Source organism: Lutjanus erythropterus, chromosome 6, assembly GCF_056507025.1.
Source record: "Lutjanus erythropterus isolate fLutEry1 chromosome 6, fLutEry1.hap2, whole genome shotgun sequence".
In the NCBI taxonomy this organism is placed as follows: Eukaryota; Metazoa; Chordata; class Actinopteri; order Lutjaniformes; family Lutjanidae; genus Lutjanus; species Lutjanus erythropterus.
The window spans coordinates 1,834,476-1,859,908 of NC_139322.1; the positions used below are offsets into that span (position 1 = coordinate 1,834,476).

The 25,433-nt window shown below is 37.9% G+C and overlaps 2 protein-coding genes and 2 non-coding genes across 14 annotated transcripts in view; 3 read left to right on the top strand and 1 right to left on the bottom strand.

The window, feature by feature from the left end:
* Window positions 1–2,970, top strand: part of tpd52l2b (tpd52 like 2b) — a 32,096-nt gene extending 29,126 nt beyond the window's left edge. For 4 of the 11 annotated variants that reach the window (XM_084720166.1, XM_084720168.1, XM_084720170.1 and 1 more), the window contains 3 exons: window positions 999–1,043; window positions 1,848–1,896; window positions 2,521–2,970. In XM_084720166.1, coding sequence (XP_084576292.1) covers window positions 999–1,043; window positions 1,848–1,896; window positions 2,521–2,607 — 181 coding nt within the window. In that variant the 3' untranslated portion in view covers window positions 2,608–2,970. The remainder of the gene's footprint in view (window positions 1–998; window positions 1,044–1,847; window positions 1,897–2,520) is intronic. The other 7 variants (XM_084720167.1, XM_084720169.1, XM_084720171.1 and 4 more) reach the window with 2 other exon arrangements.
* A 5,976-nt stretch (window positions 2,971–8,946) lies between these two features.
* Window positions 8,947–9,018, bottom strand: trnae-cuc (transfer RNA glutamic acid (anticodon CUC)). Its single transcript has one exon. It is a non-coding gene; the product is annotated as a tRNA-Glu (tRNA).
* A 689-nt stretch (window positions 9,019–9,707) lies between these two features.
* trnas-aga (transfer RNA serine (anticodon AGA)) lies at window positions 9,708–9,789 on the top strand. Its single transcript has one exon. It is a non-coding gene; the product is annotated as a tRNA-Ser (tRNA).
* A 2,777-nt stretch (window positions 9,790–12,566) lies between these two features.
* ppdpfb (pancreatic progenitor cell differentiation and proliferation factor b) lies at window positions 12,567–24,285 on the top strand. Its single transcript, XM_084720177.1, has 5 exons — window positions 12,567–12,733; window positions 15,177–15,272; window positions 17,720–17,797; window positions 22,343–22,436; window positions 23,746–24,285. The coding sequence occupies exons 2-5, from the start codon at window positions 15,218–15,220 to the stop codon at window positions 23,858–23,860; spliced, it is 342 nt and encodes a 113-aa protein (XP_084576303.1). The 5' UTR covers window positions 12,567–12,733; window positions 15,177–15,217; the 3' UTR covers window positions 23,861–24,285.
* The last annotated feature ends 1,148 nt before the right edge of the window (window positions 24,286–25,433 follow it).

A 25,433-nucleotide genomic window follows, 5' to 3' on the forward strand; every position in this document is an offset into this window, starting at 1 on the left:
TCATCATAGAGGTTAAGCTCTGCTATTTTTGCTGTTGATATTTTTGTTTTGTCCAAACTTCCTTTTCCTTTTATTGTTTTTAGATTAAAATCCTCGCATCCTCTATTGTTTTATTCCCTTAGATTGACCTCATGTGTTTTTCCAGCACATAGATATGTAACATGCTGTCCTCTGCCGTTACATCAATTATTAAATTAAAATTAGTTCTTTGAAGGAACTGTTGATTTTCTCTGTTAATTATACGTAGCATTTTAGCATAATTATGTCATTAAAGGAATAATTCACCCAAAAATGAAAATTATCCACCCCCCCTCATGCCGACTGAAGGTCAGATTTAGTGTTTTTAGTCCACAAAACTCTACTGGAGTTTCACAGGAAAACAGTGGTGCAGAATCTCCCAAAAAATGAAGTGAATGGTGACCAGTTTTCAAACATAAAAAACAACCAACTGGTCACCATTCACTTCCATTGTTCCAGCAGAGTTTAGTGGACTGACCCTCATGAGAGTGAGTAGAAAATGACTGTCGACAACTGTCACTGTAATAATTAACGCTAAATTAATTTTTTTTTGTTTTGTTTTTTTAAATACTATTGTTTTATCCTGCAAAAAATAAAATGGAAAATAAATAAAAAATACATTTCTAGAAAGTTTTCTGTAAAGAACGATAATTAATTTTTATCATATGTTAACAACACTACAATAACAGTAACTGTGATTTTTTTTTTTTTTTTTTTTAATTAGTCCTATTAATTTGACAATAGTGTTTAACTGTTTAAAGTATGTGTGAATGAGAAATGAAAGGATAACTAATAACCACCAACAGCACTTTAACTGGTGTATAATCTGCATTCCAGTATAATATTTAGTGTGTGTGTGTGTGTGCGCGCGTGTGTGCGTGTGCGTGTGTGTGCGTGCGTGTGTGTGTGTGTGTCAGAGTCACTGCTTGCTTGCTTTATAACACTTGCACTTCTGTCTCCTCTCTTTAACGCTTACAAAGTAGCAACTATTCCATCCGTCACTCGATAAGTATGCCCGCCATGAGGTAAAGTAACACACAGACCTGCTCACTTTAACTGTCAGTGTAACACAAACATTAACTTTATTACTGCTGTACTTTCAATTACTCTTTCTATGTGTTATTTATCTGTTCATGTCTGTGCACATTATGATTCTGCTTTTGATTGTTAACCATGAGTTCTTTTAAGGTCGACTAAAGGTTAAATAAAATCCTGAGTGGACAAAATACATCGACCTCATATTGTGGAGGAATATGTTTATTTTCTTGCTTGATGGCTAAAGCCCATTTTTAATTTAATTTATTTAGGAAGTTGTTGCCTGGTTGATGAATCCCCATATTTATCAACTTGTGACAGGATGAAAATGAATTTCTTTTCATTTAATTCATTTGATTTATTCGCTTGTCATGTGTTGAACATGTCGGTCCTGTAGAGCTGCTGTGAATAGCTGAATTTATTTTTATGTTGTCTTTATCTTTTTAGAAATGTTCTGTTGCTTGTGTCTCTTAGTTGATGGGACATTATCATGACTTTTATGATGAATTGAAATCATATTCTGCACAACACGTGTCACGATTACATAAGAAATATGTCTTGAACAGAATTAGTATAGATGCTATCCAGCATAAAATCACATCATAAACAAAAAGCTCTTACTTTTTGAGGGTTGTATAAATTTTTATATTTTTTTAATTCTTTTTATTGCACATGTTTTTATTATTTTTCCATTTTTTGTTGTCACCAGCTGGACTACAGTTAACCTACTTTTTAAATACCTTGGGAGCATTTTTTATTATTTGTGAATCTAACATCGTGTCTCTGTTCTGCAGGAACTCTGCAACTTTCAAGTCATTTGAGGACAGAATGGGGAACCTGAAGGTGAGCGGACTTTAAAGGCACTGATGTGACTCCTCCATTGTAATATTCAGTGTTTCCACTGTCATGGTGTTGTGCCCTTAACCTTTTGTTCAGTGAATGATTTATTGCAAATATCACTGACTTGCCGATACTTTCCGAGACTGTTTGGATGCTTGAAAAATTAGTTGCCAGGAACATCCCTTGGCTGGACAGTTTTCACTGTGAGATTTTCAAACACAGTTACCATGATAGTTACATTTTGAATCAATAATACTGTTTATTGAGACTTTCAGGGCAATGGGCTAACCAAGAAATGTATGATGGTGATGATAATAATGATATATCACTGTTTATTGTGAAAATTATTGCATACTTTTTTCATGGATAACACTGTACACCGGAGGTTTAGCAGAGCAGCAGCATCAGTCCACTGAACACACATTAGGTCTGCTCACATTTAACATGCTTAATGGTTTGAAGGTTTCACGACACACTAATGGATTTTAAATGTAGCCACAGTGAGTCTTTTTTCTGACTGTAAACATCTACAGGAAGCAGAAAGTGTGATGAGTCAGTAAATTAATGCTGAAAATCAATAACACTCTGCTCCATTTCCTCTCTCGTCTCTTCTTCTTCTCTCTTCAGTATAAGGTCGTCGGCCCCAGAGGAAACGGGGAGGCCGTCAGCTCCCCCACTGACACCACCCCGACTCAGGAGAACCCGCCTTTCTGAACGCATCCTTCCTCCTCCTCCTCTTCCTCCTCGCTGCCACCTTCCTCACGACCTGAGACTGTACTGTTATCACCTCACATCGCAGAGTCAACCCCCGACCTTTGACCCTCCACCTCACCCACTTGCCCCCGCTCACTCTGTCCTGAGGTCTGTAAACTCCGACAGGCAGGCGGAGCTGAAGGACTCGTGGGTTTGAGGTGGGACGAGCGCTCCACGCCCGTCCCATCGCTGCTGGTCCCACGGCCTCCGTTCTTCTGGAAAATGTTTTGTTGATGTCTAAATAATTTACAGACCTTGCTTTGTTACATCTCCACCTCCTGCCTCGACTTCTTCCCCCGTTAGACCCACACCGCTCTTTAGTCCACATAATCAGACACATAAACACGTGTCTCCTGTACTCCTCACACACCTCATCTACAGTTTGTTCCTGTTTCAGCAAATCACCTGGTTAAAGAGCAAGAAAAAAAAGCATTTTAAGATGTCAGGTTCTTAAATTAAAGGAGAAACATCGCATTTAATTCAGGAAGTGTTGGGCATTCAGAACTGGTTCCAAATAAGAATAATTTCCAAGACATTTTGATTCTGCCTATTGATTCCTACACAAATGTTTCTTGTGCTCGTTTCAGATTAACCTGGATACTGCAGACACATTCCAGATTTTAACCTGACAGAGAGTTGAATGCATGTATGTCTTCTAATGCGTTCATCTTGTTAAAGGAGCAAAACACACACGTCCAAAAATGAGTACAGCAGTCCAAGCAGCCAAAAAATTGACGATAACAAGTGAGGACGGGTCCTTCAGTCAGTTGATCAGCTGTTTATGACTCTGTCAGTTGTCTGTCAGTGTAAAGTTCAGTTTGTTATCCTGAAAACAAAAACCCACTGCTCTGAAAACAGTCTCACTGCTGCCAAACCCTGTTAACATTTTGCCCAATTTAACAGTCATAAACATCTTCTCCTGCTACAAGACTATGAATGATTTCTTATGACTCATAAACAGATGCTTACTCAGTGTCCAGACAATCTGCATCAATTTTAACTCTTAAATAAAGTGAAACAGCTGGAATAGACATTTTTAAAGTGTGATACTGCGGCTGTAGTGTTGTCAGAGAAGTGAGTGTTTCAACTTGTCACGTTTCCTCAGTCTCTGATAAATCTTGGTCATTTTATGATTTAGCACAAATAAATCCATCGCAGATTTCTCCTAAATATTGTGAGTCTAGCATTTATTCTGAGTCACTGAGCTGTTGCTAAGTTGAGAACAGCACGAATCGTCTGAGTCTTTTAACAATCACCTTAAATACGCACATGCTACAAAACGCTTTACACGGAGGGTAAACTCCTCTTTGGTTTCAGTAAAGTAGCCTCAGTAAACCCTGAAATATTCAAGAAACCAGAATAGAGACCATAATTACCGTTTACTAGCAAACGTTCACTCAGCTCAGTGTTTCTTCTGGTAACATTTTTCTGTGGTAATTAAGTGTTTGACACAACTGCTGTGAAGAAACACAAGACATCAGGAACAAGAATCATTAAGAACTGAGATCAATAAGCAGAATCAGAATTGTTCAAATCTGAATGATGCCCAACACTAAAACTTACAGAAAACTCCAAGTTACTTTTCTTTTAAAACAATTAAAATGCCTTTATTGTCACGGTGAGGTCGTGTTTGACTCCCTGATGAAGGCTTGAGTTTGTTTTGAGGTCCAACAGAACCATGCTGTGACGATAAAGACATTTTAAAAGAGAGTAACTTGGAGTTTTTTGTGATTTTTGAGTACACATGTCCTCTTTCCAAAGAGCACCTCAAACAAACTCCTACACAAAAAACTCCAGGGTGGGGCTTTTTTTTAAAGATGCAGCTGCAGTGGTGCATCAGATAGGAACCCTGCAGGTGGAGTTTTGGAAGTTTAGGAACCAGGATGTCTGTAGACTGAGGGTGGAGGAGCTTTTTACAGGCATAAGCAAGATGGTGATTAATATGCTTCTTAAACTTACTAATTCTATCTTCTTGTTTCTGACTGCTACTAAAATCACATGTTCACACTGTGAGAACACGCCGGTGTCACCACAGTTTCTCTCACAGGTTAGAGGTTAGTGTTTAGACTGGGTGGACGGCGAGGGGTGGGGGCAGGATCCAGCACATGTCACCCTTCTTAGACCCACTACTGCTACATGCATGTGCATATCTCATCTCAGTTGTTCATACCAACCATGCAAAGACGACCGAGGTCTCGTGTAACACCCTAAAAAAACACCCCAGTATGTAAAAACAGGAAAAAAAAACCTTAAACCATTTTGTATTAAAACTATTTTACACTGCTTTGCATAATGTTTTTACATAACTTTTATCAATATGTATAAATATATATGAATAAATATATTGTCACTGATGCTGCCGAATGGTAGTCATCAGGTTGGGAGGTGAAAAGAAAAATCAGGGGGAGGATAAACAAACTTCAAACGTGGAAAACAAAGAAACACTGTGGGTCAGTTTCACAGCCACGAGTCCGTGTCCGTCAGGAGTTTATTTGTTTAACGTACATCTGTGGTTTCAAAGATGTTCCCGTGTTTGTGAAACTGACTCATCAATGAGCCGCAGTCGTCTCGTACCCGTCGGGGCACGAGACTGATCAGACCGAAGCAGGAAGGAACATAATCGAACTGGTTTCATCTGACGAACTGGACGTTTGTGCTACTGCCGACATTTGCAAGTCAAACTAAACCTCTTAAATGATTTGAAACCACTTTGACTGTGTTTTCCTTCTTACCCTGGTTTGACTGCTGTTCTCTCCTGTTGTTTAAGGTTTGGCTTCGGGTTATTTGATGCAGGGTTTTATGATGCAATTATCAATAGTCGGTGCAGAAGATGGGAGTTGGCACGTTCCAAGTTTGGACAAGCAGAGAGGAGCTCAGCATGGAAGCTAAGCAATGAACTGCTGTGGACAGAGTCAGCATCAAAATGTATTTTAGCTACTTAAAACAATTCCACCTTAAGAAAATCAATATCAGTTTAAGTCTACACTATATTTAGGTTATACTTATTGCTTTACTTTTCCACCAGAAAGCGTTTTCTGACAGGAAATCGCTGCTATGAAAGCAAAATATAACTTTTCAAACCAACCAAACTCCACAAGTGAAATCACTAATTTTACCTCGCAGAACACAGGAGTTGCTGATCCTCCACTCCCTCAATCTGTCAGTTAGTTTGTGTTATTTTGGGACTTTTGTGAATCCAAACTATCCTCTGAAAGCACTGAAGTCACACAATTACACAAATAGACCAGCAGCAGCGGTAGACCAGCAACCCCTGTGTCCCGTCAGGTAAAATTTGCAGTTTTGCCCATGGAGTTTGGTTGATTTGGACAGAATGACATTTGGCTTATTTAATGCCAGTTTGCTGTCAGAAAAAGCTGTCTAATGGTAAAGTTAAAGCAGTGAAAATGTTCTAAATGTATAGTACACTTAACCTGCTATTGAGTTTTTTAGGTAGACCTGTTTTAAAGTGGTTAAAATACGTTTTCCTGAAACCCTCACCCTTCTGTGCTGGTGCTCCTCCTCTTTGCTTTTCCAAACTGGGGTCATGCCAATTGCCATCTAATGTACCCAATACACTGACCACTGATAAACACCTCATCCAACCCTACTACATATAATCCAAACTCTGCCTTTAACACACAGAAGTCAATGTGAGACGATGCTTTGCTGTGTACACTACCTGGTGAATGTCAACGCTTCTCTATCGGCCTTACTCACTTTAAATGGTTCACCTGTTGTTATAATTTAGCTGGTAGAAAAGAAGTAGTCGTTTTCCTTTTTGTTCCTTTTTTTTTTTTGAAGATGTACAGACTGGTTCGATTGAAGGAAGGGGAGTTAGCGTTAATATTTAGCGTCCGATGAGCCACAAAAATGTGTCATGGAGAACATCTCGCTGCCATGGCAGAAACTTTGCCAACGACCCCTTAATGCACACATGAACACACGAATGCACTCCTCTTAACACACTAAATGCTACTAAATGCCCTGATCGCACACACTTACACACTTAATGCATGAGGCCAAACTTTTCTGTACAAACCACTGTTGCTCCTGTCGTTGTGCACCTTGTAGTGATGAAACAGACGCTCTTACAGCCTCAGAAACAGTGACAGTAAATCTGGAAGCGCGGAGTCGTGCAGCACCGTCACTTTTCTCCTCAACATGAAAAAGAATCAAATTGTATCATTTTTGTTTTTGTTAATCTTGCTGATACAAGTACAACATTGCCTCTGATGGTTTGACAAATTGCTACACCACTGTTAGTGAAATTTCCCAGCCAAAAAGTACAGGAAAAATTGCTAAAATTGCCTCAAAATGTTGTCAAAGTCGAGGCACTGAAGTTGTTTCAGTGTTTCCAAAAGTCTCTCAACCATTACAGCCACAAAATGTTGCTCTTGTATCCTTTCTCAAACTGTCACAGGTGGTTTACTGAGGCTTAGAAAAGAGTAAATATGAGTTAATATTTTGGATCATTAAGCCAAAACTTCCCTGGAAGGTTTAAACTTGCTTGCAGACCAAGGAAAGAGCAGAAAATACATAAAAAACAAAAAACTGAAGACCAGATGAAATGGCTCCAGGTGACAGGAGTTTAATGAACAAATGTTAAATAAATGAAAAATACACAAAACATCCCATCAAACTGCTTCAAAACTGCTGCCAGTGTATCATAACTTAAGTGTATTTTCTTGTTTTGTTTGTGTTGATCATTTTTAGTAGTTAATATATTCCTGTTAGGTGAATTATGATGATTTCTTTTGGCTTTCCGTCTGTTAGGAGAGGTGGACTTTAGAGAAGATTTGTTATTTGTACAAATACTTTTGCCATGGAAAAAAGTTGCCAATATTTAAATATCTGTTACAAAATCTTTCTCTCTTTCTGCTTCTGAATCTCCTGGAGAGTCAGCAAGACAAAAAAAAATGCAGACACACACGCAAGAAACATTCATTTTGAGTAATTTACTTCAGAATTTAAAAAGAAAAATCAGATTTTTGTTACACAAAGTTGAGATTTCACTCATAGCCGATGGTTTTTGGGCAGTGATTTCACCCCATGCAAGAAAAATAAGATTTTAACACTGAAATAAATGACTTGTTAAGATTTTTTTTTTGCAGTGTAGCCGTCGCTTGTTTAAAGCTGCAGTCCGTTTTGGGAGACTGATGATTTTACTAAAAAATTATGATGTGCTTTTTGTTTTGGGTGCCAATGGGACGCGCAGCACATGACGAGCCTGCTCAGAGCCAGCCGCTGCAGACAGACAGACAGGCAGACAGACAGACAGACGGGCTGGAGGACAGTAGAGTACTTATAGCTTTATTTAGGACCTGGGACGGGCTGATGTAGAATATCAAAAGGGATCAGATTTGGACAATTATGGCGAATGAATTAAACACTTTTTGGTTTTGTTGTATATGTTTAGATATCAATAAAGCATTCCTTTAAATGAACCAGTGGTGTTTGGTTTGTATTTGAAATCTGCAAAAGGTCACACACAAAATACAGATTATTTGTTTTTAGTCATGACTCTGCAAGAGTATGACACTGGAATTGTTTGTCCATAAGATGGTCCTACATTATTTATTTTTCCCTGTATGTGGCATTTAGATCCAAAATAAAATAGATTTCAGACACTTTATAATTATGTATGTTATTTAACTAAATAAAAAAATATATAATATATATAATAATATTTATAGTGTATTATTTATCTGTAGAGCAGGAGTGATTTGTTGATGGAAAGAAAATAAGTTCCCATCTATTTTGATAATCAAGTAATCATTTCAGTCATTTCTCAGGCAAAACTATCAAATATTTGCTGCTTTCCTTTGTAATTTTTGACAGTAAAAGAAGACTTTTTCACATGGATATTTTATAGACTAAATGCTAAATCATGAAAATAATAGATTAGTTGATAATGAAAATGATTTTTAGTTACAGTCCGATGTACCTGCAAATGACATAACAAATGCATGTTACTCAGTTGTTACACAAAACAAAATGATGCCACAGCTGTCATTCGTGATTATTATGTATAATGCTAGAAAAGGTCAGGTATCGCAGGGTTTACAAAGGAGCCATCATGAATGCAGTATGAAGTTCAGTCCTCATCCATTATGTTTACAGAAAAGTGTACACCAAATAAAACTATGAAACACTTACAAAAAAGGTTTAACATCAAACATTTGGCCAAAATGCAAACATTTCATCCTTGTCTGCGACATGGGTCGACTTGCAGAGTACTAAATACAATTTAAGTCTTATCAAGATAATGGGATTTGTGAACTAAACTAAACAAAACGCATGTTCCCTGACCGGGAATCGAACCCGGGCCGCGGCGGTGAGAGCGCCGAATCCTAACCACTAGACCACCAGGGAAGGTGCCAATGAGGACGTCATCACATATATATATAATATACATGCAACGATTTAGTTGCACTTCATTTACTGCTCTTTTCAGCTTTCATTAATACACTGTTATTTATTGTTTCTTGATATTAACTGGTTGATATGTTTACTGTTTACTGCCATTTATTTTCCGTCATGTTATTATTACTAAGTAAATGTCCGATTCGTCCATTCAACGTGAACCCTAAAGAAGTCAATTAGCACTCACAGTAACTACAGGACACATTTGCTCCAGGATTCACCCTCGAAATAGCATCGAAACGATGTCGGCAGGATCGTGTGTAGAGGGGAACCCCAGTCCCGCGAAAGAGCTCGCGAGATTGACATTTTAAAACAAACCCTGATCTCTTCCTAACCCTAAGCACATTCTTTGAAACCCACTTTGATCGTAATCGTAACATTGTCACATTATATCAAGTATATCCAGTTAGCTCGAACAAAATGCACATAGAGGAAACAACGCGTACAAATCTCGCGACAGTTTGGAAAAATTGGGTTCTTTGTAGAAGAGACCAAAACTATATCTAAGGAATCTAAAAAAATAAACTGTTCGATTTTATATAAGAAATTGTATTTTTAAGAAATGTTGTAATGTTCTGAAATTGCCTAACACTCAGATATCGCGAGACTTTTTTAGAGTCCACATACCCTTAATGCAAGTTGTCGTGGCCGAGTGGTTAAGGCGATGGACTAGAAATCCATTGGGGTCTCCCCGCGCAGGTTCGAATCCTGCCGACAACGTGTCAACGTTTTGTCTTTCTTACAACTCTTACGGTAGTTACAAACTGCTCTAAATCATCACACACATCAGAGTGTGAAGTCTTACACACATGGTCTGATAGTAAATGTTAATACGACCTTAAACAATTATTCATACGATGTGGATGATTTTCACAGAAAAATGTCGGGTTCTATTTACTTTTAATGGCTCATGGTAATTAATGCTTAACAGAGAGTATTCATCAGAGCAAATCCAATCATACCCATCTGATGCTGTTGTTCACACGTGTGACAACCCTACTGCAATTCATAAAATTGACCACAAGAGGGAGCTGCTTGTATGGGGGTTTACTTTGGTTGAAAGAGTCTCTGTGGTTTAGTAAACATGGTACATAGAGCCTGTGACAGAGCAAAACCTGTTTTGTTTTCGTGTTCAAGGCGTCGAGGTTGTTTATTTCTGCACAACGGCTGAGATCAAGGATGTTTTTCTTACATTTTTTCACGTTTTCTTGTAAATAATCATAAATAAAACGATTATCAGATTATATTAGATGTAGTTAGTCGTCTAACAGAAATCTAGTGGGGTTTTTTTTATTATTATTGTTGTTGTTGTTGTTGTTGTTGTGTTCTATTGCTTTTTGTTTGTTTGTTTTCTTAATTTACGATTGCAGTAGCTAAAACAGAAGATTGGACCATATGGACAATTAAAAATGTGATAAAGAAAGAAGTGGTAAAATAACTAAATAAAAAATACTGAAAAAGTGGGGTCTGGGGACCAACGGGGGGTTCTTGGGAGCAGGTCCCCAGCAAAAGGAAGTCTGGAAGTTCAAAAAACAAGAGAGGAAATAGGCTGGGCCATTTTTGATTGACTGTAATTTTCATTGATTCTAGTTGACTGTGAAGACTTTATCATCAAACCTAAAAATTATAAATAAAAAGAGTTCTCAGAGGGTATTCCTCAAGACAACATCCTCTCAAATTGGGGGTCTGTGGTTTAATTTGCATTTATTATGGGGGTTCTTGACATGAAAAGGTTTGGGAACCCCTGCTTTAATGCACTAAGATTATTCCCGTCAGCTGAAGGACATTTTTATATAATTGTACATCTGATTTTTCAGTGTCCCCTGGTTAAAGAGATGGTAGTGGTGGGCGTCAGACAGACATCATAAAACTGAAAAGGACAGACATGTGAAAATATATAATTCATCATTAATTATATGCCAATATTGAATAATTTTGATGCCTTGAAGACACAACAACTGCCATACCAATGAAAATCAGACATTCAGTGTGACTTGTGGTATAAACCACATCCACCTCTGGCCTTCTATCTGAATACAGAGACAGATGATTGTGTTAGTTGAACAGATACAGATACAGATAATGACGTCTCTGTGAACCCAGTGTGAATCATCTGTGGTTTTTAAACTGAGCAACAGACAAACAATGACGTGGTGCTCCAGATATTCATGGAAGTTTACTGAGGTGAAAGTTCATATCAGAACTTTCAACAACTTTTGCTTGTGAAGGTTGACTTTTTTTGCAGCAAGAACAGTCATATTGAGGATATATTTAAAGATGTATGTTTTGGGAATTTGGGAATATGCTAAATTAATAAAACCGTGTTACGCGGAAAAGGATTAATTTTGTAATCTGATTAAATCATTGCTGAACTTTAGATTATGTTGCATTAGAAATAAAAAAAAAGATTAATTTTAAACCCTTTTAACCTTCATCCTGAGGAGGCTAATTAGGCTAAGTGCTAAAGATACACTCAGTATCATCTTGACTGCAGTCACTGCACTACACTGGCACATTTTGCACACCTTAAGCATATTTGTAAATGATATGAAATTTTAATTCCTTTGAACTCGTATGTGGTTTTGGTTTTCTATTTATTGTTTTGTTTTGCTGCAGAGTTTACATGAAAAACACAAAACAAAAGGGCCACATCATTATCAACAACAACAACAACATTTCCCTAATGGGACAATAAAAACTTTGCCTAACTGACTTTTTGGCTTCCAGCAAACAATGTAATGTTTTGCAGATTTTTTGGCTTGCTAGCCAACGTCACTTCTTTAAAAAATTGTTAGCTAGCTAGTAAACAATGTCAAGTTTTGTTAACTTTCTAGGTAACTTGCAAACAACGTCAAGTTCTGTTAAAACCTAGCTAACAAACAATTTAACATTTTGTAACTTTTTTTTTTACTTTTTACCTATCTACAGAACAAGGAAATGTTTTAACTTTTTAGATTGTTAGCAAACGATGTCAACTTTTGTGTGTGTGTGTGTATTTTATTTTATTTTGTGTGTGTGTGTGTGTGTGTGTGTGTGTGTTTTTACTTTTTAGCTAGCTGGCAAACAATGTGATGTTTTGTTAAGGAATACTGAGCAGATGAAAGTTTAAAAAATAGGTTAAACTCTATTAAACTTAGGTTTACATTAATAATCTTGGATTTACTATACAGTGAGTGGGTTTTAATTGTGTAACGGAGCTCCGCTTAAATTAGATTTACTTATTTTAAACCTTGTTTTGCTAAACTCTGATTGGACCAATCCATTTTTTTAAATAACGTTATTTTTTTAATGAATTAATTTGTTTTTTATTAACTGGCTCCGGACATCCTGTCGTTTTGTAGAAGTGTCTCCTGGACAGAGTGTTAAGTCTCCTGTCGTCGTCCTGCTGGTTGATCTACTTGATGCTCACAGTCAGGTTCAGACCAGACAGATTCTTACGCCCCGCCCACCGCTGATGCTACGTCACCATCCTCTGTATATAAATCCGGGAGCGGACCACTGGAGACTGAAGACACAGTTTAGATCTCGGTTCGGACCTTGGAGGGTTACATTTACCCAAAACTTATTTTCAAATGGGCCCCGTCGCCTAGCGTTTCCTCCCCCAGCCTCGCCGACTGAGTTGAATTGGTGCTACTGAACATCAGCCCGTCTGGGTCACCTAAAGGTGAGACGTCACGGGATAGACGACGGTTAAAAACATGGAGGTGTTTATGTGGTGGTGGGCTTCTGCTAAGGATGCTAACTGTGCTAGCCTGTGATGATGGCAGCTGTTACAGAGCTATGTGTGTGTGTGTGTGTGTGTGTGTGTGTGTGTGTTTTGCGGTGGGGGTGGGGGACTTTGTTTTGGTCAAGCAGAAGAATAAACGTTTTTGTTTTCAGTCTTTTCTCGTTATATTCGTTGTTTTTTCATCTCCAGAGGACGTTAAACCAACTGACAGCCTGCTGTCAACACACCGTTAAATCTGTTTTGTCCTTGTTTGACACAAAATATGTCCTCGTTACAAAGAGAAACGGTCCGTTTCTGCAGTCATTTATCCTCATCAGAGCTTCGTTTGTCTTCTCTTCATGTTCTCTTCATGTTCTCCTCATGTTCTTCTCTTGTTCTGCTGTTCATCATGGAACAGAACATCGTCAAAATGTCGGTTTGGTGCAGAGACTCTCATGTAAACAAGAAGCCCGCAACAACATGGGCTGACGTCATTATCATGGGGACCAAACGGTTTACAGATAAAAATCTGACGAAACTCAAAAAATATAAATCTTTCAGGTTTCAGTTAATGTATATTTAATTAACGTTTTATTAGTGTGTTTTGTTTTCGTGTTCAAGGCGTCGAGGTTGTTTATTTCTGCACAACGGCTGAGATCAAGGATGTTTTTCTCACATTTTTTCACGTTTTCTTGTAAATAATCATTAGTAAAACGATTATCAGATTATATTAGATGTAGTTGGTCGTCTAATAACAACTTCTGATTATAAATCATGTTTGTAAACTAGAGTTGCACAATAGGGCTGCAACTAACGATTATTTTATCGATTAGTCGATCAGTTGTTTCGTCTGTAAAATGGCGATCATTGTGTCTCAAACCCCAAAATCATTTCCACCGATGTCTTGTTTTGTTCACAACTCAGAATCAGTAAACTGTCATAAAGGAGTAAAGAAACCAGAAAATTTAAGAAGCTGGAATCACAGAATTTTGACCTCTTTTCCTTAAAATATTCCTCAAATAGATCATCAAAATAGTTGACAACTAATTTAACAATCTATTAATTGGTTAATTGTTGCAGCTCCATCGCACAATTAATTGCAATATTATCAAAGTCGCAATATGGCTAAGTGCAACATCCAAATTGCAGAATTGTGCAGTTTTTTTTTTAATGTGTGACAAGTAAAGGTTAATGTACAGTGAGCAAATTATTACTGTGGAATAAATCCCAATGGGATCATGCAGGTCTTGAAACATCCTGGAGGGGTTTATTTCACAATAACCACAGACTCACTGTGCTTTATCCCACTCATCACATACTTACAAACAAAAATTATTTGGCACACATTTGTGACACAAAAAATGATTTTATAGCTTTGTTTTGCAACAGTGACCTGCTCACTGTACACTGTCCTATGTACCAAATAGAAAATTAAAATTATTTTAGTGGTTTAACAGTTTATAGTTGTTCCTTCAGAGTCTATGATCAGAACTGTGTCCATAGCAACGGTCTGCTGTACAGAAATAACATGTAACCGACCAATCAGAATGAAGTATCTAACAAAGCCATGTAATGGAACAACATAATAAATGGAGTCCTGCCCAGAGATGTTCTGGCCTCACAATCTTTTTCTCCAGATGAAAGAAAACATGTTTGTTTGGTTCAAACTCCAACAAATGTCACATCATCATGATTTTGACAAATATAATATGACAAATATTTTCCTAACTGTTGATTTATTAATTATTCTGAAGATTAAATGATTAATTTACCCCAAATAAATTTCAAAAGCTTGTCTAATTATTATTTCAGTGATTTATTAAGTCATCGTCTTGGAAAGTTAGACACACAGAGCAAAGGATAATGATGATCGTGGCATATTTTAAAAATAAATCTAATACCCAGCCTATATTTACATCAAGTTACATCAAGGACATCAAGTTCACAAGAATTGCTGTGATTAATTTAATCACTTTTCCAACCCTTTCTCTGAACTGGAGAATCAGTGTTTTGAGTTGTCTACTTGACTTAAAAGTCATGACATGGGTTTATATCCACACTGGAGGAATATGTAGGCAAGACAAGTGTAATGTTGCTTCAGTGTTGGGCAAAGAACATAACGCCAGTTTTCTCACAATATAGCAAACAGAAAATACTGATACTAATGGAAGCAAGTTAAGGTTAGGTACAGTCCTAATTTCCATAAGTGATTAATTATATATGCTTAAATTATATAATTACTATAATTACATTATCAAGATAATGACATAGCTTTCAGGTATTAAAAATAATAATTAGTTTGTAGCCTTGTAATGAATCATGATAATTCCTGGCTTGGACCTGTGAGGGCCTCAGTGATGTGGCCCAGTCTGGTTCTGATCACACTGTTCTCCCTCTCCAGGTTTCCATCAAGCGCAGCGCACAGCGACCAACAACAGAAGAATGGCAGCTATTCCAGCAGGCGGTTCTCTCGTGGCGACCACTGACTACTACCGAAGTGAGTCTCTGAACGCTGACTCATCATCTGTCTGCTGCTGGACTTACAGAATACTCCCACTAGATAATGAATCATCAACATGCCTTCAGTTTAGATGTAATGGCCTGATTTCTGTTTCCCTGGATAAAAGATTATTAGTTCATGTAGTCGTCTTTTATTCAGTTAAACAGGACGAATGGGCCCATGGTAAAGATTAATCTGGTAAAGATTAGTAACTAATTCATTTCATTCAGTTTGTATGTTTTCATTAGGGCTGCAACTTATGATTATTTTCACTGTCGATCAATCTGTCAATTATTTTCTTGATCAATTCATCCTGTCACAATAACATGCAGAGCACAGACAACTGACGAGGTTGAGACCCAACATTCATTTCATCTAAGCCCAAGAATTATGTTTTTGTTAACTTTTTAGCTAATGTTGGCTAATTTTCAAATCTTTCCTATTAAGTCCCTACAATGGTAAAAATCCAAGATGACGATCTCAGAAACCAAGAAATATTCACATTTTAGAAACTAGAATCAGATAATTTTGACTTTTTTTTGTTTTTTAAAAAAAGACCCAAACTGATTAATCAGTTATAAAAATAGCTGGTGATTAATTGAGTATTCGATCAATTGTTGCAGCTCTAGTTTTCTTATTAAATTATGTTCTCATTGAGATAATTAGCTCCACAGAAGTGACCTGTTATTTCCTCTGAACCACACATGATATATTTAAATTAAAAAACTAGTCAAATTCACATTAGTAGAAGCTGTAGGTGACACAGTTGTCCTGTAACTGATGTAATATTTCGCCCTGCTTTGGTTCTGAGTAAAGTTGCATCATGTCAGTGTACAGACAGACTCGTGTTAAGTGGAGCTTGAAGGGAGGAAATTGCAACAACATGAGAACACCCTTCCTGTTTATATACCGTATGTAGGAGAACTTCACACCAGACTTGAACATTTAAATCAGGCTTATTCAGTTGGTGACCACATCCAACCCTTTAACAACCCCAGTCTGGACCTACAGTCATTTATGAATATGAAAATCATGACAAATAAGACACTTAACTCAGGCTGTATAAGCAGAGTGTATTTAGGTCAAACTGAGTGAAAAAAGACGTTTAATGCAACTTTGTGTTTATTAACACAACAAGCTGCTTCTAGTCTTGATTTACAAAGGTGCTTTGTTTGTTCCTCTGCTTTTGTAAATAAAGTTTCTTTTCACATTGTAAAAAGTGACAAAGCGAAGAAAGAAACAAAAAGATTCATTATTTTACACATTTAAATTAATAACTTAACAGGTCAGACATAGGAAAAGTAAATGTTCAGCTGTGTACTTTTTCCAGATGGCCCTTCTAAAAATGAATTGAATAGACCTGATCTAAAGTCACATCTTTCACGTCAGGAATATATTTGGTACCCAACTGTTTATTAGGGGTGGGAGATAGAAAAAAGATTATATTTCAGTGTCATGACTCATTACTTTTTACAATTCCTAGATCGACTTTTCTTTTCTTTATACTATTAACTAGTACTTAGTCAGTTAGCTCAATGCTATCACATAAGGGGAATTCCCATTATGGCGCTAGCAGAAATTAGCATTGCAGTTGTGGTAATATCTGAACAAACTTATCAATTTTACTACTGATACTACTACTACTACTACCACTACTACTATTATTCTTACTTACAACTACCGGTTTGCTCAGTGTTTTACTCTGGCACTACAGCAACCCCAAAGGTTCAAAACAAAACACATTTCTGCTGTCCGCAGCTTTCAGGGGCTCCATTCATTTTTACCTAAGGTTGTTTTATGGCACCAATTTGCTGAATGGAAACAGCTAAATGTAGCAGTTTACAGTAAAAAATATTTTATTTATTTTAGTGTGCAGTAAAGAAAAGATGCTGCTGAAATAAAACCCAAAGACCCGCTGACATTTATGTATGTTTTGTTTGGAGATATACTGTCTCTACCACTGTATGAAAAGCAAACATAAATCTCAGCACCTGAAGAACCACAATACCTAGCTAGAATCAGCAGCCAGGTATCGTGGTGGTGTTGAATCTGGAGGTAAATGCATGGTCCCAGTCCTGCTGTCTGTTATGATGGCGGCTCTCTGAGTGTGACTGTATCTACAGTCTGTGTTCTGTTAGGCCTCCAGAGTGCCAAACAGACTTGTAACTTGTCTCAGTAAATCAAATGAACAGTGTGCGGCAGAGTTTCTGAGTTGTGTTTGGTTATATAACCAAAATGGATTTTAATTATTTGTGTCCTGTGAACGCCCCCCCGCCCATCTCATTGTAGGAGAGCAGTTAGATATTATGCAAGAGCATTAACTTCTCCCTTTGGCTCAAAGAGTTAATCCGTCAGTCAGTGTGATCTCTACCTGTTACATTTTTCACCTTTTCAACCACATCTTCAACCTTTTTTTTTTCTGCTCCCTCTCTCTCCTCCTGCAGGGCGCATCGGCTCTACGTCCAGCAGCAGCTCATGCGGCAGTTCGGAGTACAGCGGGGAGGTCATCCCTCACCATCCAGGTGTGTGAAGAAAAAACTGTCAAGATTATTATTTATTTCTTTTAACCAGTCTTCATACAAAAGAAAAATTAACTAGTGAGGCACATTTAAGGTGTAGAGAAATAACTGTGTTTCCATATAATACAAGAAGCAAACTTTCCAAATGAAAAAGAAAAGAAAATTTGAATTGGGTGTTTGCATCAACAGGTTTGGAGCAAATAAATGAGACTTTACTAAGTATAGTTTCATCAGAAGTTTGTGGTATAGGCTATATTAATAGAACAGAGAAGAAGAAGAAGTAGCAGTCACCAGATGGAAACAAAACCGGCAGCCAATAAACCTTGAAGAAGAAACAAAACTGGTCACTGCGGTTATCTCTGAGAGAAAAATGAGACAGGTCTTCAGGAATTCTTCTCAGTTGGGAAACCAGTAATTCTTTTTTCAAGGACAGTTGACGCCAACAGCAGAACAGCTTCTTCTTCTTTTTTTCTCAGAGCAGAAACAGCTGATCAGTCATGCTCGCTACGTCAGATAGCATTGAAATACACAAAAGCCGCCTCGAGCCTGCATAAAAGTGTTTCAATCAACCTTTTCTAATGTGTAAAAATACTTTGGAAACATGGTGAACAGAAACAGAATTTAGACCCTCGTTAGAAGTTAAAACTCAAACCTTTAAACTCATATTAATGGAAGTCTAAAGGGGAGGCGAGCTGACAAACACTCACAGAACGATGTTCACAAGCTGATTTACAAAAGGTCGCCGTTGATGCGTCTTTCCCGCGGTTTATTAGTATCAACACAGGGGATTAAACTCTGACAATGTGCTGATACTTAACTGGATAAAAGCTGCTAACAGTGGATTTCTGAGTTTGCAGCTGTTTCGACAGTGACACAAAACAGATTACATCCAGTCTTTCTTAAAAAAAACTGACTGCAGTTTTAGACAGAACAGCATGTTCTACTCAAGAACAACCACAGGAAGTGAGTGTTTGTATTGGATCCAGATGTTTCTGTCTGTCATAAGGATGGCTCAAGACTACTTTCTGTGTCCAATAGCGCAACCTTGAGAATCTGCCAGTGTCCATTAAATCCAATACTGTCTTTTCCCCACTTTTAAACAACTAAGCTGTTATGTCATTTCTTATCTTACCCACCTAAAAACAGCCGTCTCAAACTGTGAAACAAAACATTCTCCTCTTATGAATGAAGACATAAACAGCCCACAACACGACACAGTTATATAATAATGTGGCTTCTCTTTATTTAAAGTTTTTCCACACACAGAACTTCTAGCAGTATGGAATTCATGGTAAAACAGTAACTGGGGGTGGTGGTCGGGTGTTGGAGGGATTCTTGGATGCACCACAATTCTCTGACTCTGTTTCCTAGTTGACTCATCATTGTTAGTTAAAGCCAGTAGTTGACTAGGGGTGGTTCTCTTTGTACTTCATGATTTGATTTGATTCCAAATCAGAGGGCTACAACATGATCATAAAAAATTATTGATGCATCAAAAATTTAAGCTTTTAAGGCAGGTCTGATTCATCTGCAGCTGCTCACACTCTGCCAACCTCAGTAAAACTCAAGAAGACACAGAGTTTAGAAGTAAACATGATGTTACATCCAGGAGAGGAATTCTTTTAGTCCAATTTAATTCAGAATCTATTCTTGATTGAATGAACAGAAAATGGGGGCACGATTTTCAGTTTCTTGCTTCAGTTTCCCTGAACTACAATCTGAAACTTAATTGGCAATTAAATGGTCTGCTGCCTCTTTATTTTTAAAGTTAACTTCATTATTTATTGATTTAGGGAATGTGAAAGTAAGTACAGTCTCCTGTACTCTCCGGAGATGGCGGCAGAGTGACCTGTTGTGTTATTCATGTTAAGTCTCCAGCAGTAGAGAGCAGCCTCTCTGCTGCTCCATCAGCTCTGAAGAAAGACATCGCTGTCCAACATGCAGAGCAGGTCCAGAGTTTTGGAGGTGAACAGACTGAGCAGAGAGTTATTTTCTTCATCACAGAGTTGGTTGTAGTTGTTTCATGCTGCAGTGTGTCGCTCAGCCACTCTTGTTTGTTACATCTGAAGTATTCACAGTATACTTCACGTTTGTACCAATGCAATTATTTAGATACTAAATCAAAACATTACTGCAACTGCTGCCTTATGAGAAGATGGAGCACATCTCTCCCTGTTAACTGCTAATAAACTCTAGTGTGTGTGTGCAGTAGACTGTCCTTGTGCTGGATTGTCCTCACAACTTAGTTCAACCTTTTTCACTCTGTCAACATCATATTTATTAACATTTAGAAAACCCCCCACCCCTTAAGTCGACTTGCCATTGCAAGTTTAGCAGTGTTACATTGGTGACTTCAGTATTAAGAGAAAGGGTCCATGTTGCAACAGTGAAGCTCCTGAATGGAGTTTGAGGTGGGTTTTTTTTCTGCGACCAACAAATAAATGAAAATATGGTGGACTAAGACTTTTCTTACTGACTAATGGTTTGGTTGATTATTAGGGGACTTGAAAGATCAAGAATCAATACAGAAATATCAATAATCTGAAATTTAAAACAAATTTTTTAACAGTATGATCATCTGTAACAATTTTATAAGACCAAACTAATTATGGATCATTAAAAACATGCAGGAGCATTCAGTCACACAGTGAGAAAAAATAAAATCATGTATAGAAATCAAGTTTAGAAGTATCGAATAGTTTTCTAGTCACGTCATAACCCTCAGAATACAATAGGAGTATGTTGCTTTCTCACTGCAGTAAGAAACAAAGCCCATACCTTAATGTTTTTGTGGGATTTTTTTTTGTTCAATGCTTCCACATCCTGTGTTCAGTTTGATGTAGCAGTTTTTAAAAATGGTGACGCTTTTCAGTCGATGTCACTCTGCTGCTCATTGATCTGGTAATTTGTCAGGCAGAGCGTCAGTTTTTGTAACCTCAGGATTGCTGTGGTTGAGTCAGCTGTTGCCTCAGACCACACAGTTACTATGGCTGAGTCATCCTGTAACACACACACAGTGCAGAGTGTTTCTGGTTTCATCTCACGCTTTCTAATTCATCAGAAAAGTCTCTTTCTCCACTTCTCTCAGGATTCTTTAACCAAGTTCCTCTGGTTTAGATGTCAGTGTTAACATAAAAGAAGATCCCAGTCTTGGCACATGTGTACTGAGCTTCTGGTCCGCCAATATAACCCACAGCACCAGTTAGTATTCGCTGAGTTCACCAGTAATCCTGGATCAGCGTCTCAGTGCAGCTCTATGTGGAAACCATCTGGGCTGACGGTTTAATTGCTGGCTCAGGTTTGTCTTGGCGTCCTTGTTTTAACCAGCTCATAAATGGTGTCAGGGCAGGGCACTAAAACACACACACACACACACACACACACACACACACACACACACACACACACACACACACACACACACACACACACACAGAGTAGGTGGAAGGTGAAAATGGGTGTGTGTTGTTTTTACAGTTCAGTTAAAGAAGAGATATACGCAGAAAACAGACATGGGCAACAACAAAAGCAGAGCAAATCACAGTTCAACAAAAACAGCACAACAACAACAGAAACAAGGACAAAAAAAATCAAGAACCAGTTCATGATATAAGATATATTTGAGTTTTTGCAGTAGAATCTACCAGAACTAGTTTCCTTTCTATTAGAAAGAAAGTAGTTCCTACATGAAACTGCTTACAGCAAAGTCTTAAGTGACTGGGTCATGATTATTGGAAAAGAGATGCTGGTTTTGAATTTTGCAAATGTATTTTTTATTTTTATTTTTTATTTTTTTGGCTCTTTGAGCACCACAAGCTGAGTGCCATCTAGTGCCATTATACTAGAAAGAAGGCAGACATCTCTACATCAGATATCTCCAAAACTCAAAAAAATCTAGATGGATCAATAACACTGTCCCTTTTTAAAGTTTTTTTTTTTTTTATTCCGTGAAATGTAGGTAACTGGATCATTTTGTGGACAGCTCAGATATACAGTATGTACGTGTGTACAGTAAACTGCTGACAGTTTTATAATTAGGCTGACCTAGAATCTAATCTGGTCCCACAGCAGCTGTACTGTAAATACAACTGAGTGTACTGTGTGTAAATGCAGCTGTCAAGGTGTGACTCAGAGCCAAACACACTCAGAGTCATGACCCGGGAAACCAGTAATTTCTCTCTCAGGGTGCAGCTTTTGAAACATGCACGCACACGCACACACACACACACACGCACACACACACGCACACGCACACACACACACACACGCACACACACACACACACACACGTCATGTCTCACTCCAGTGACTAAAGTTTCTGGTACTTTTCCTCAACTCATGACGAAGTGTGAAGTAGCTCTAATCTGATGTTCTGCAGTGTCCAACTTTCACATTAACAGTGGGTGTGGCTCCTGTCGATGGAGGCAGTGAAATACTGTCCTCTGAGCTCTGACTGTACAAGAAGCTCCACAGACCCAAATATACATTAAATTAAATAAAGAGTATAAAGAGTGTAACCTGAATAAATTTCATTTTCTGCCTCCACAGGACTCCCTAAGCAGGACTCTGGCCATTGGTGGTCCAGTTTCTTCTTTGGGAAGCAGCCGGGGATGACCCCACTGACTGAGGAGGCACAGCAGAAGTGAGTATAAGCGCGCACACACACACACACACACACACACACACACACACACACACACACACACACACGCACACACACACTCTTTCTGATCTTTCAGAAGCCCAAAACCACCTGACAGGGTGTAAAGTAGAGCTGCAACAATTAATCAATTATTGAATTAATCGTCAAATATTTTGATAATAATCAGTTTGAGTCATTTTTTTAAGAAGGAAAATGCCACAACAAACAACTAAGCAATTAGTGGAGAGAATAATCAACAGATTTATCAATAATGAAAATAATTATTGCAGGAAAGACTTGAATAATAAGTCCAAACATGTGAAAGCAACATCACTTTGATTTTGAAGTTACAGACACTTTACATCAGTGTTTACATTTCACCAAACCTGTATCAGAGATAAAAGTAACCAGATGCATTTACTTCAGTAACTGAGATACTTTTACTCTGATAACAAAGTTCTTTACATTAACTAAATGTAAAACCAGAAGAAACAGGGCTGCAACAAATTATTATTTACATTGTTGGTTAATCTCTTTATCAGTTTCTTCATTAGTCAATTAGTTGTTTGGTCGATGAAATGGTGAAAAATGTTGATTGGTGTTTCTCAAAGTCCAAGATGACAACTCAAAGACACTCTGACAGTTTACTGTCAGAGAGGCGTAAGGAAACCAGAAAAGTTTAAATCAGAGAATTTTGACCTTGTTTTTTCTTAAAAACTACTCAAACCAATAAATCACTGATCAAAATAGTTGCTGAGTATTTAGTAACTGATTCAATAATTAATCATTGCAGGTTTTTCATTGTATTTGTATTCTGACGTTCAGAGCTAACAACTGTAGATGACGGTGGTGATAAAGTGAAGAAACATTTTGCTGTCATGGAAATTAAAAAAACAAGCTTTTCTAGGCTGTGGGAAAGTTTCACAAAACTTCCATGGATTAAAAAATCACTCTTCAAGGACTAATAATTGACCTTGTTTGGAGTTTGAGGTGTCCTGTCCTGTTTTAAAGTTGTCTTTTACAATGGATATCTTTGGGAGAAATGTTTTTGGACTGCAGTGGATTTTTTATTTGCTGTATGGCCAAAGTTAGCAGAAAGTCTGGGTGGTGTTAGGTATTCAGCTCTTTTAATACACTCTGCTTGTTTTCCCGACACACCTTTTCTATTGTACTGTATCAAGAGTGGCTTTTCACAATCTCTCTCTCTCTCTCTCTCTCTCTCTCTCTCTCTCTCTCTCTCTCTCTCTCTCTCTCTCTCTCTCCCCTCCCTCCCTCCCTCTCCCTCCCTCCCACCCTCTGTGTCTCACAGGGCGGGGGTCCCAGGTGCGGTGACCAATGGTCAGATCACCTGCGTTGCCAGGGAGATGGTGATGCAACGCCAGGTGAGTGAGAGCAGCGACGCAGGAAGCCCCACCTCCTCCTGATCCTGCAGCCTCACTCTGACCCACGCCACACCTCGGGGAGGAATCCAACCAATGACCAACGCTAGGTGACGGGAGGATGTCCCGTTTACAACCTTATTAGTTTTTTTTTTATTTTATTATTCATCGTAGTATAGGCTGCCTTACTTGTTTTTTTGTTTTGGTAACTGTGTGTGTGTTTTTTTTTTTTATTGACCACCAAGGAAAAAAAAGAATTTTAAAAAACAAGCAAAAAAAAAAAACAAGACGATGATGCAACTGATGATAAGCTCTTTTGTTTTATAACATTTGTACTGTTCTGTGTTTGTAATAATGTGGTGCATAGACACACTGTGGTGCATTCACATCCACATGCCTTTTGTTAAACATGTTTCACTTTTGTCACCCTGTGATTGCAAACGCAATAAAGTAGACTCTTGCAGCCTAAAGTCCTGTGTTGGGTCTTATTTTCTTTTGATATACTAAATATTAGGGCTGCAACTAATGATTTTCATTGTCAGTTATTCTCTCAATTAATCGATAAGTTGTTTGGTCTTTAAAATACCAGAAAATGTTGATCAGTGTTTCCCAAAGCCTAAGATAACATCTACAAACCAAAGATATTCACTTTACTCTCACAGAGGAGCAAAGAAACTAGAAAATCTTCACGTAAGAAGCTGAAATCAGAGAACTTTGACTGTTTTCTTATAAAATAAGTTAAAGTAAGAATGTGCCTTCAGTGTGCAATAAACAATGTAAATGGAAGAGCGCTTTAACAAAATAAGTTTAGTTTGAATTCAGTGTTTGTCCCAGTACACATGCAGCTCTCTCGGTTGCCTTACTGGTTGAACTGTTTATAATAGTTTAACAAACGATGTGTCCATCACTGTTGGTTGAAACAGCCCTATAAGGACGAGGAGGTGAAAGCGTCTGTTTGCCAGGGAGTGCTTCACTGGCTCCATACAGGCCTATTCCAGGAGCAAAGTAAACAGTGAAAGAGCAGCACTTCACATCCTGCTGCCGGTGAACCCAGAGTCCCAGGAGTTGTGTAACTATTGGCTCAGTGTCAAACACTGGAACTGGAACACATCTGGAAACGGAGTCCAGCATGGGCTTAAGACATTCCTGCACAAACTGGGCTCAACTTCCCAACTCCCTCGTTTTCTGCCTCTGAACTTTCAGTCAAATTTGAAAGGCTGACATTTTAGAGGCACTTTTGTTTCAGCTCATTTCACAGTGGCACTACATTTGCTCTAAAAATAATTCAATACCTAGAGGACATTTCCTAAACCTACAAAATACATGAATAATTCTTGATAATGCAAGAACTACAAAGTTGTTTTTTCCTGTAATTTTAAGGTAAAACTCCTTAAACTGTACAGACTAGACATAAGAAATGTAAACATCCAGCCCACTGGCAGTTTACTTTTTTCCAAAAGCAATTAAATGAACCTGTGTTAGTCTGCTAAAAAGCAGAAATTGCAAAAATCAATGTAGATTATTTTGAAGTCTGAGAGATGTAATGGAAAAATATTATATATGTACTTACTACTAATACTTTGGTTTGTGACAGAAACTGGCACCACAATGACTAATA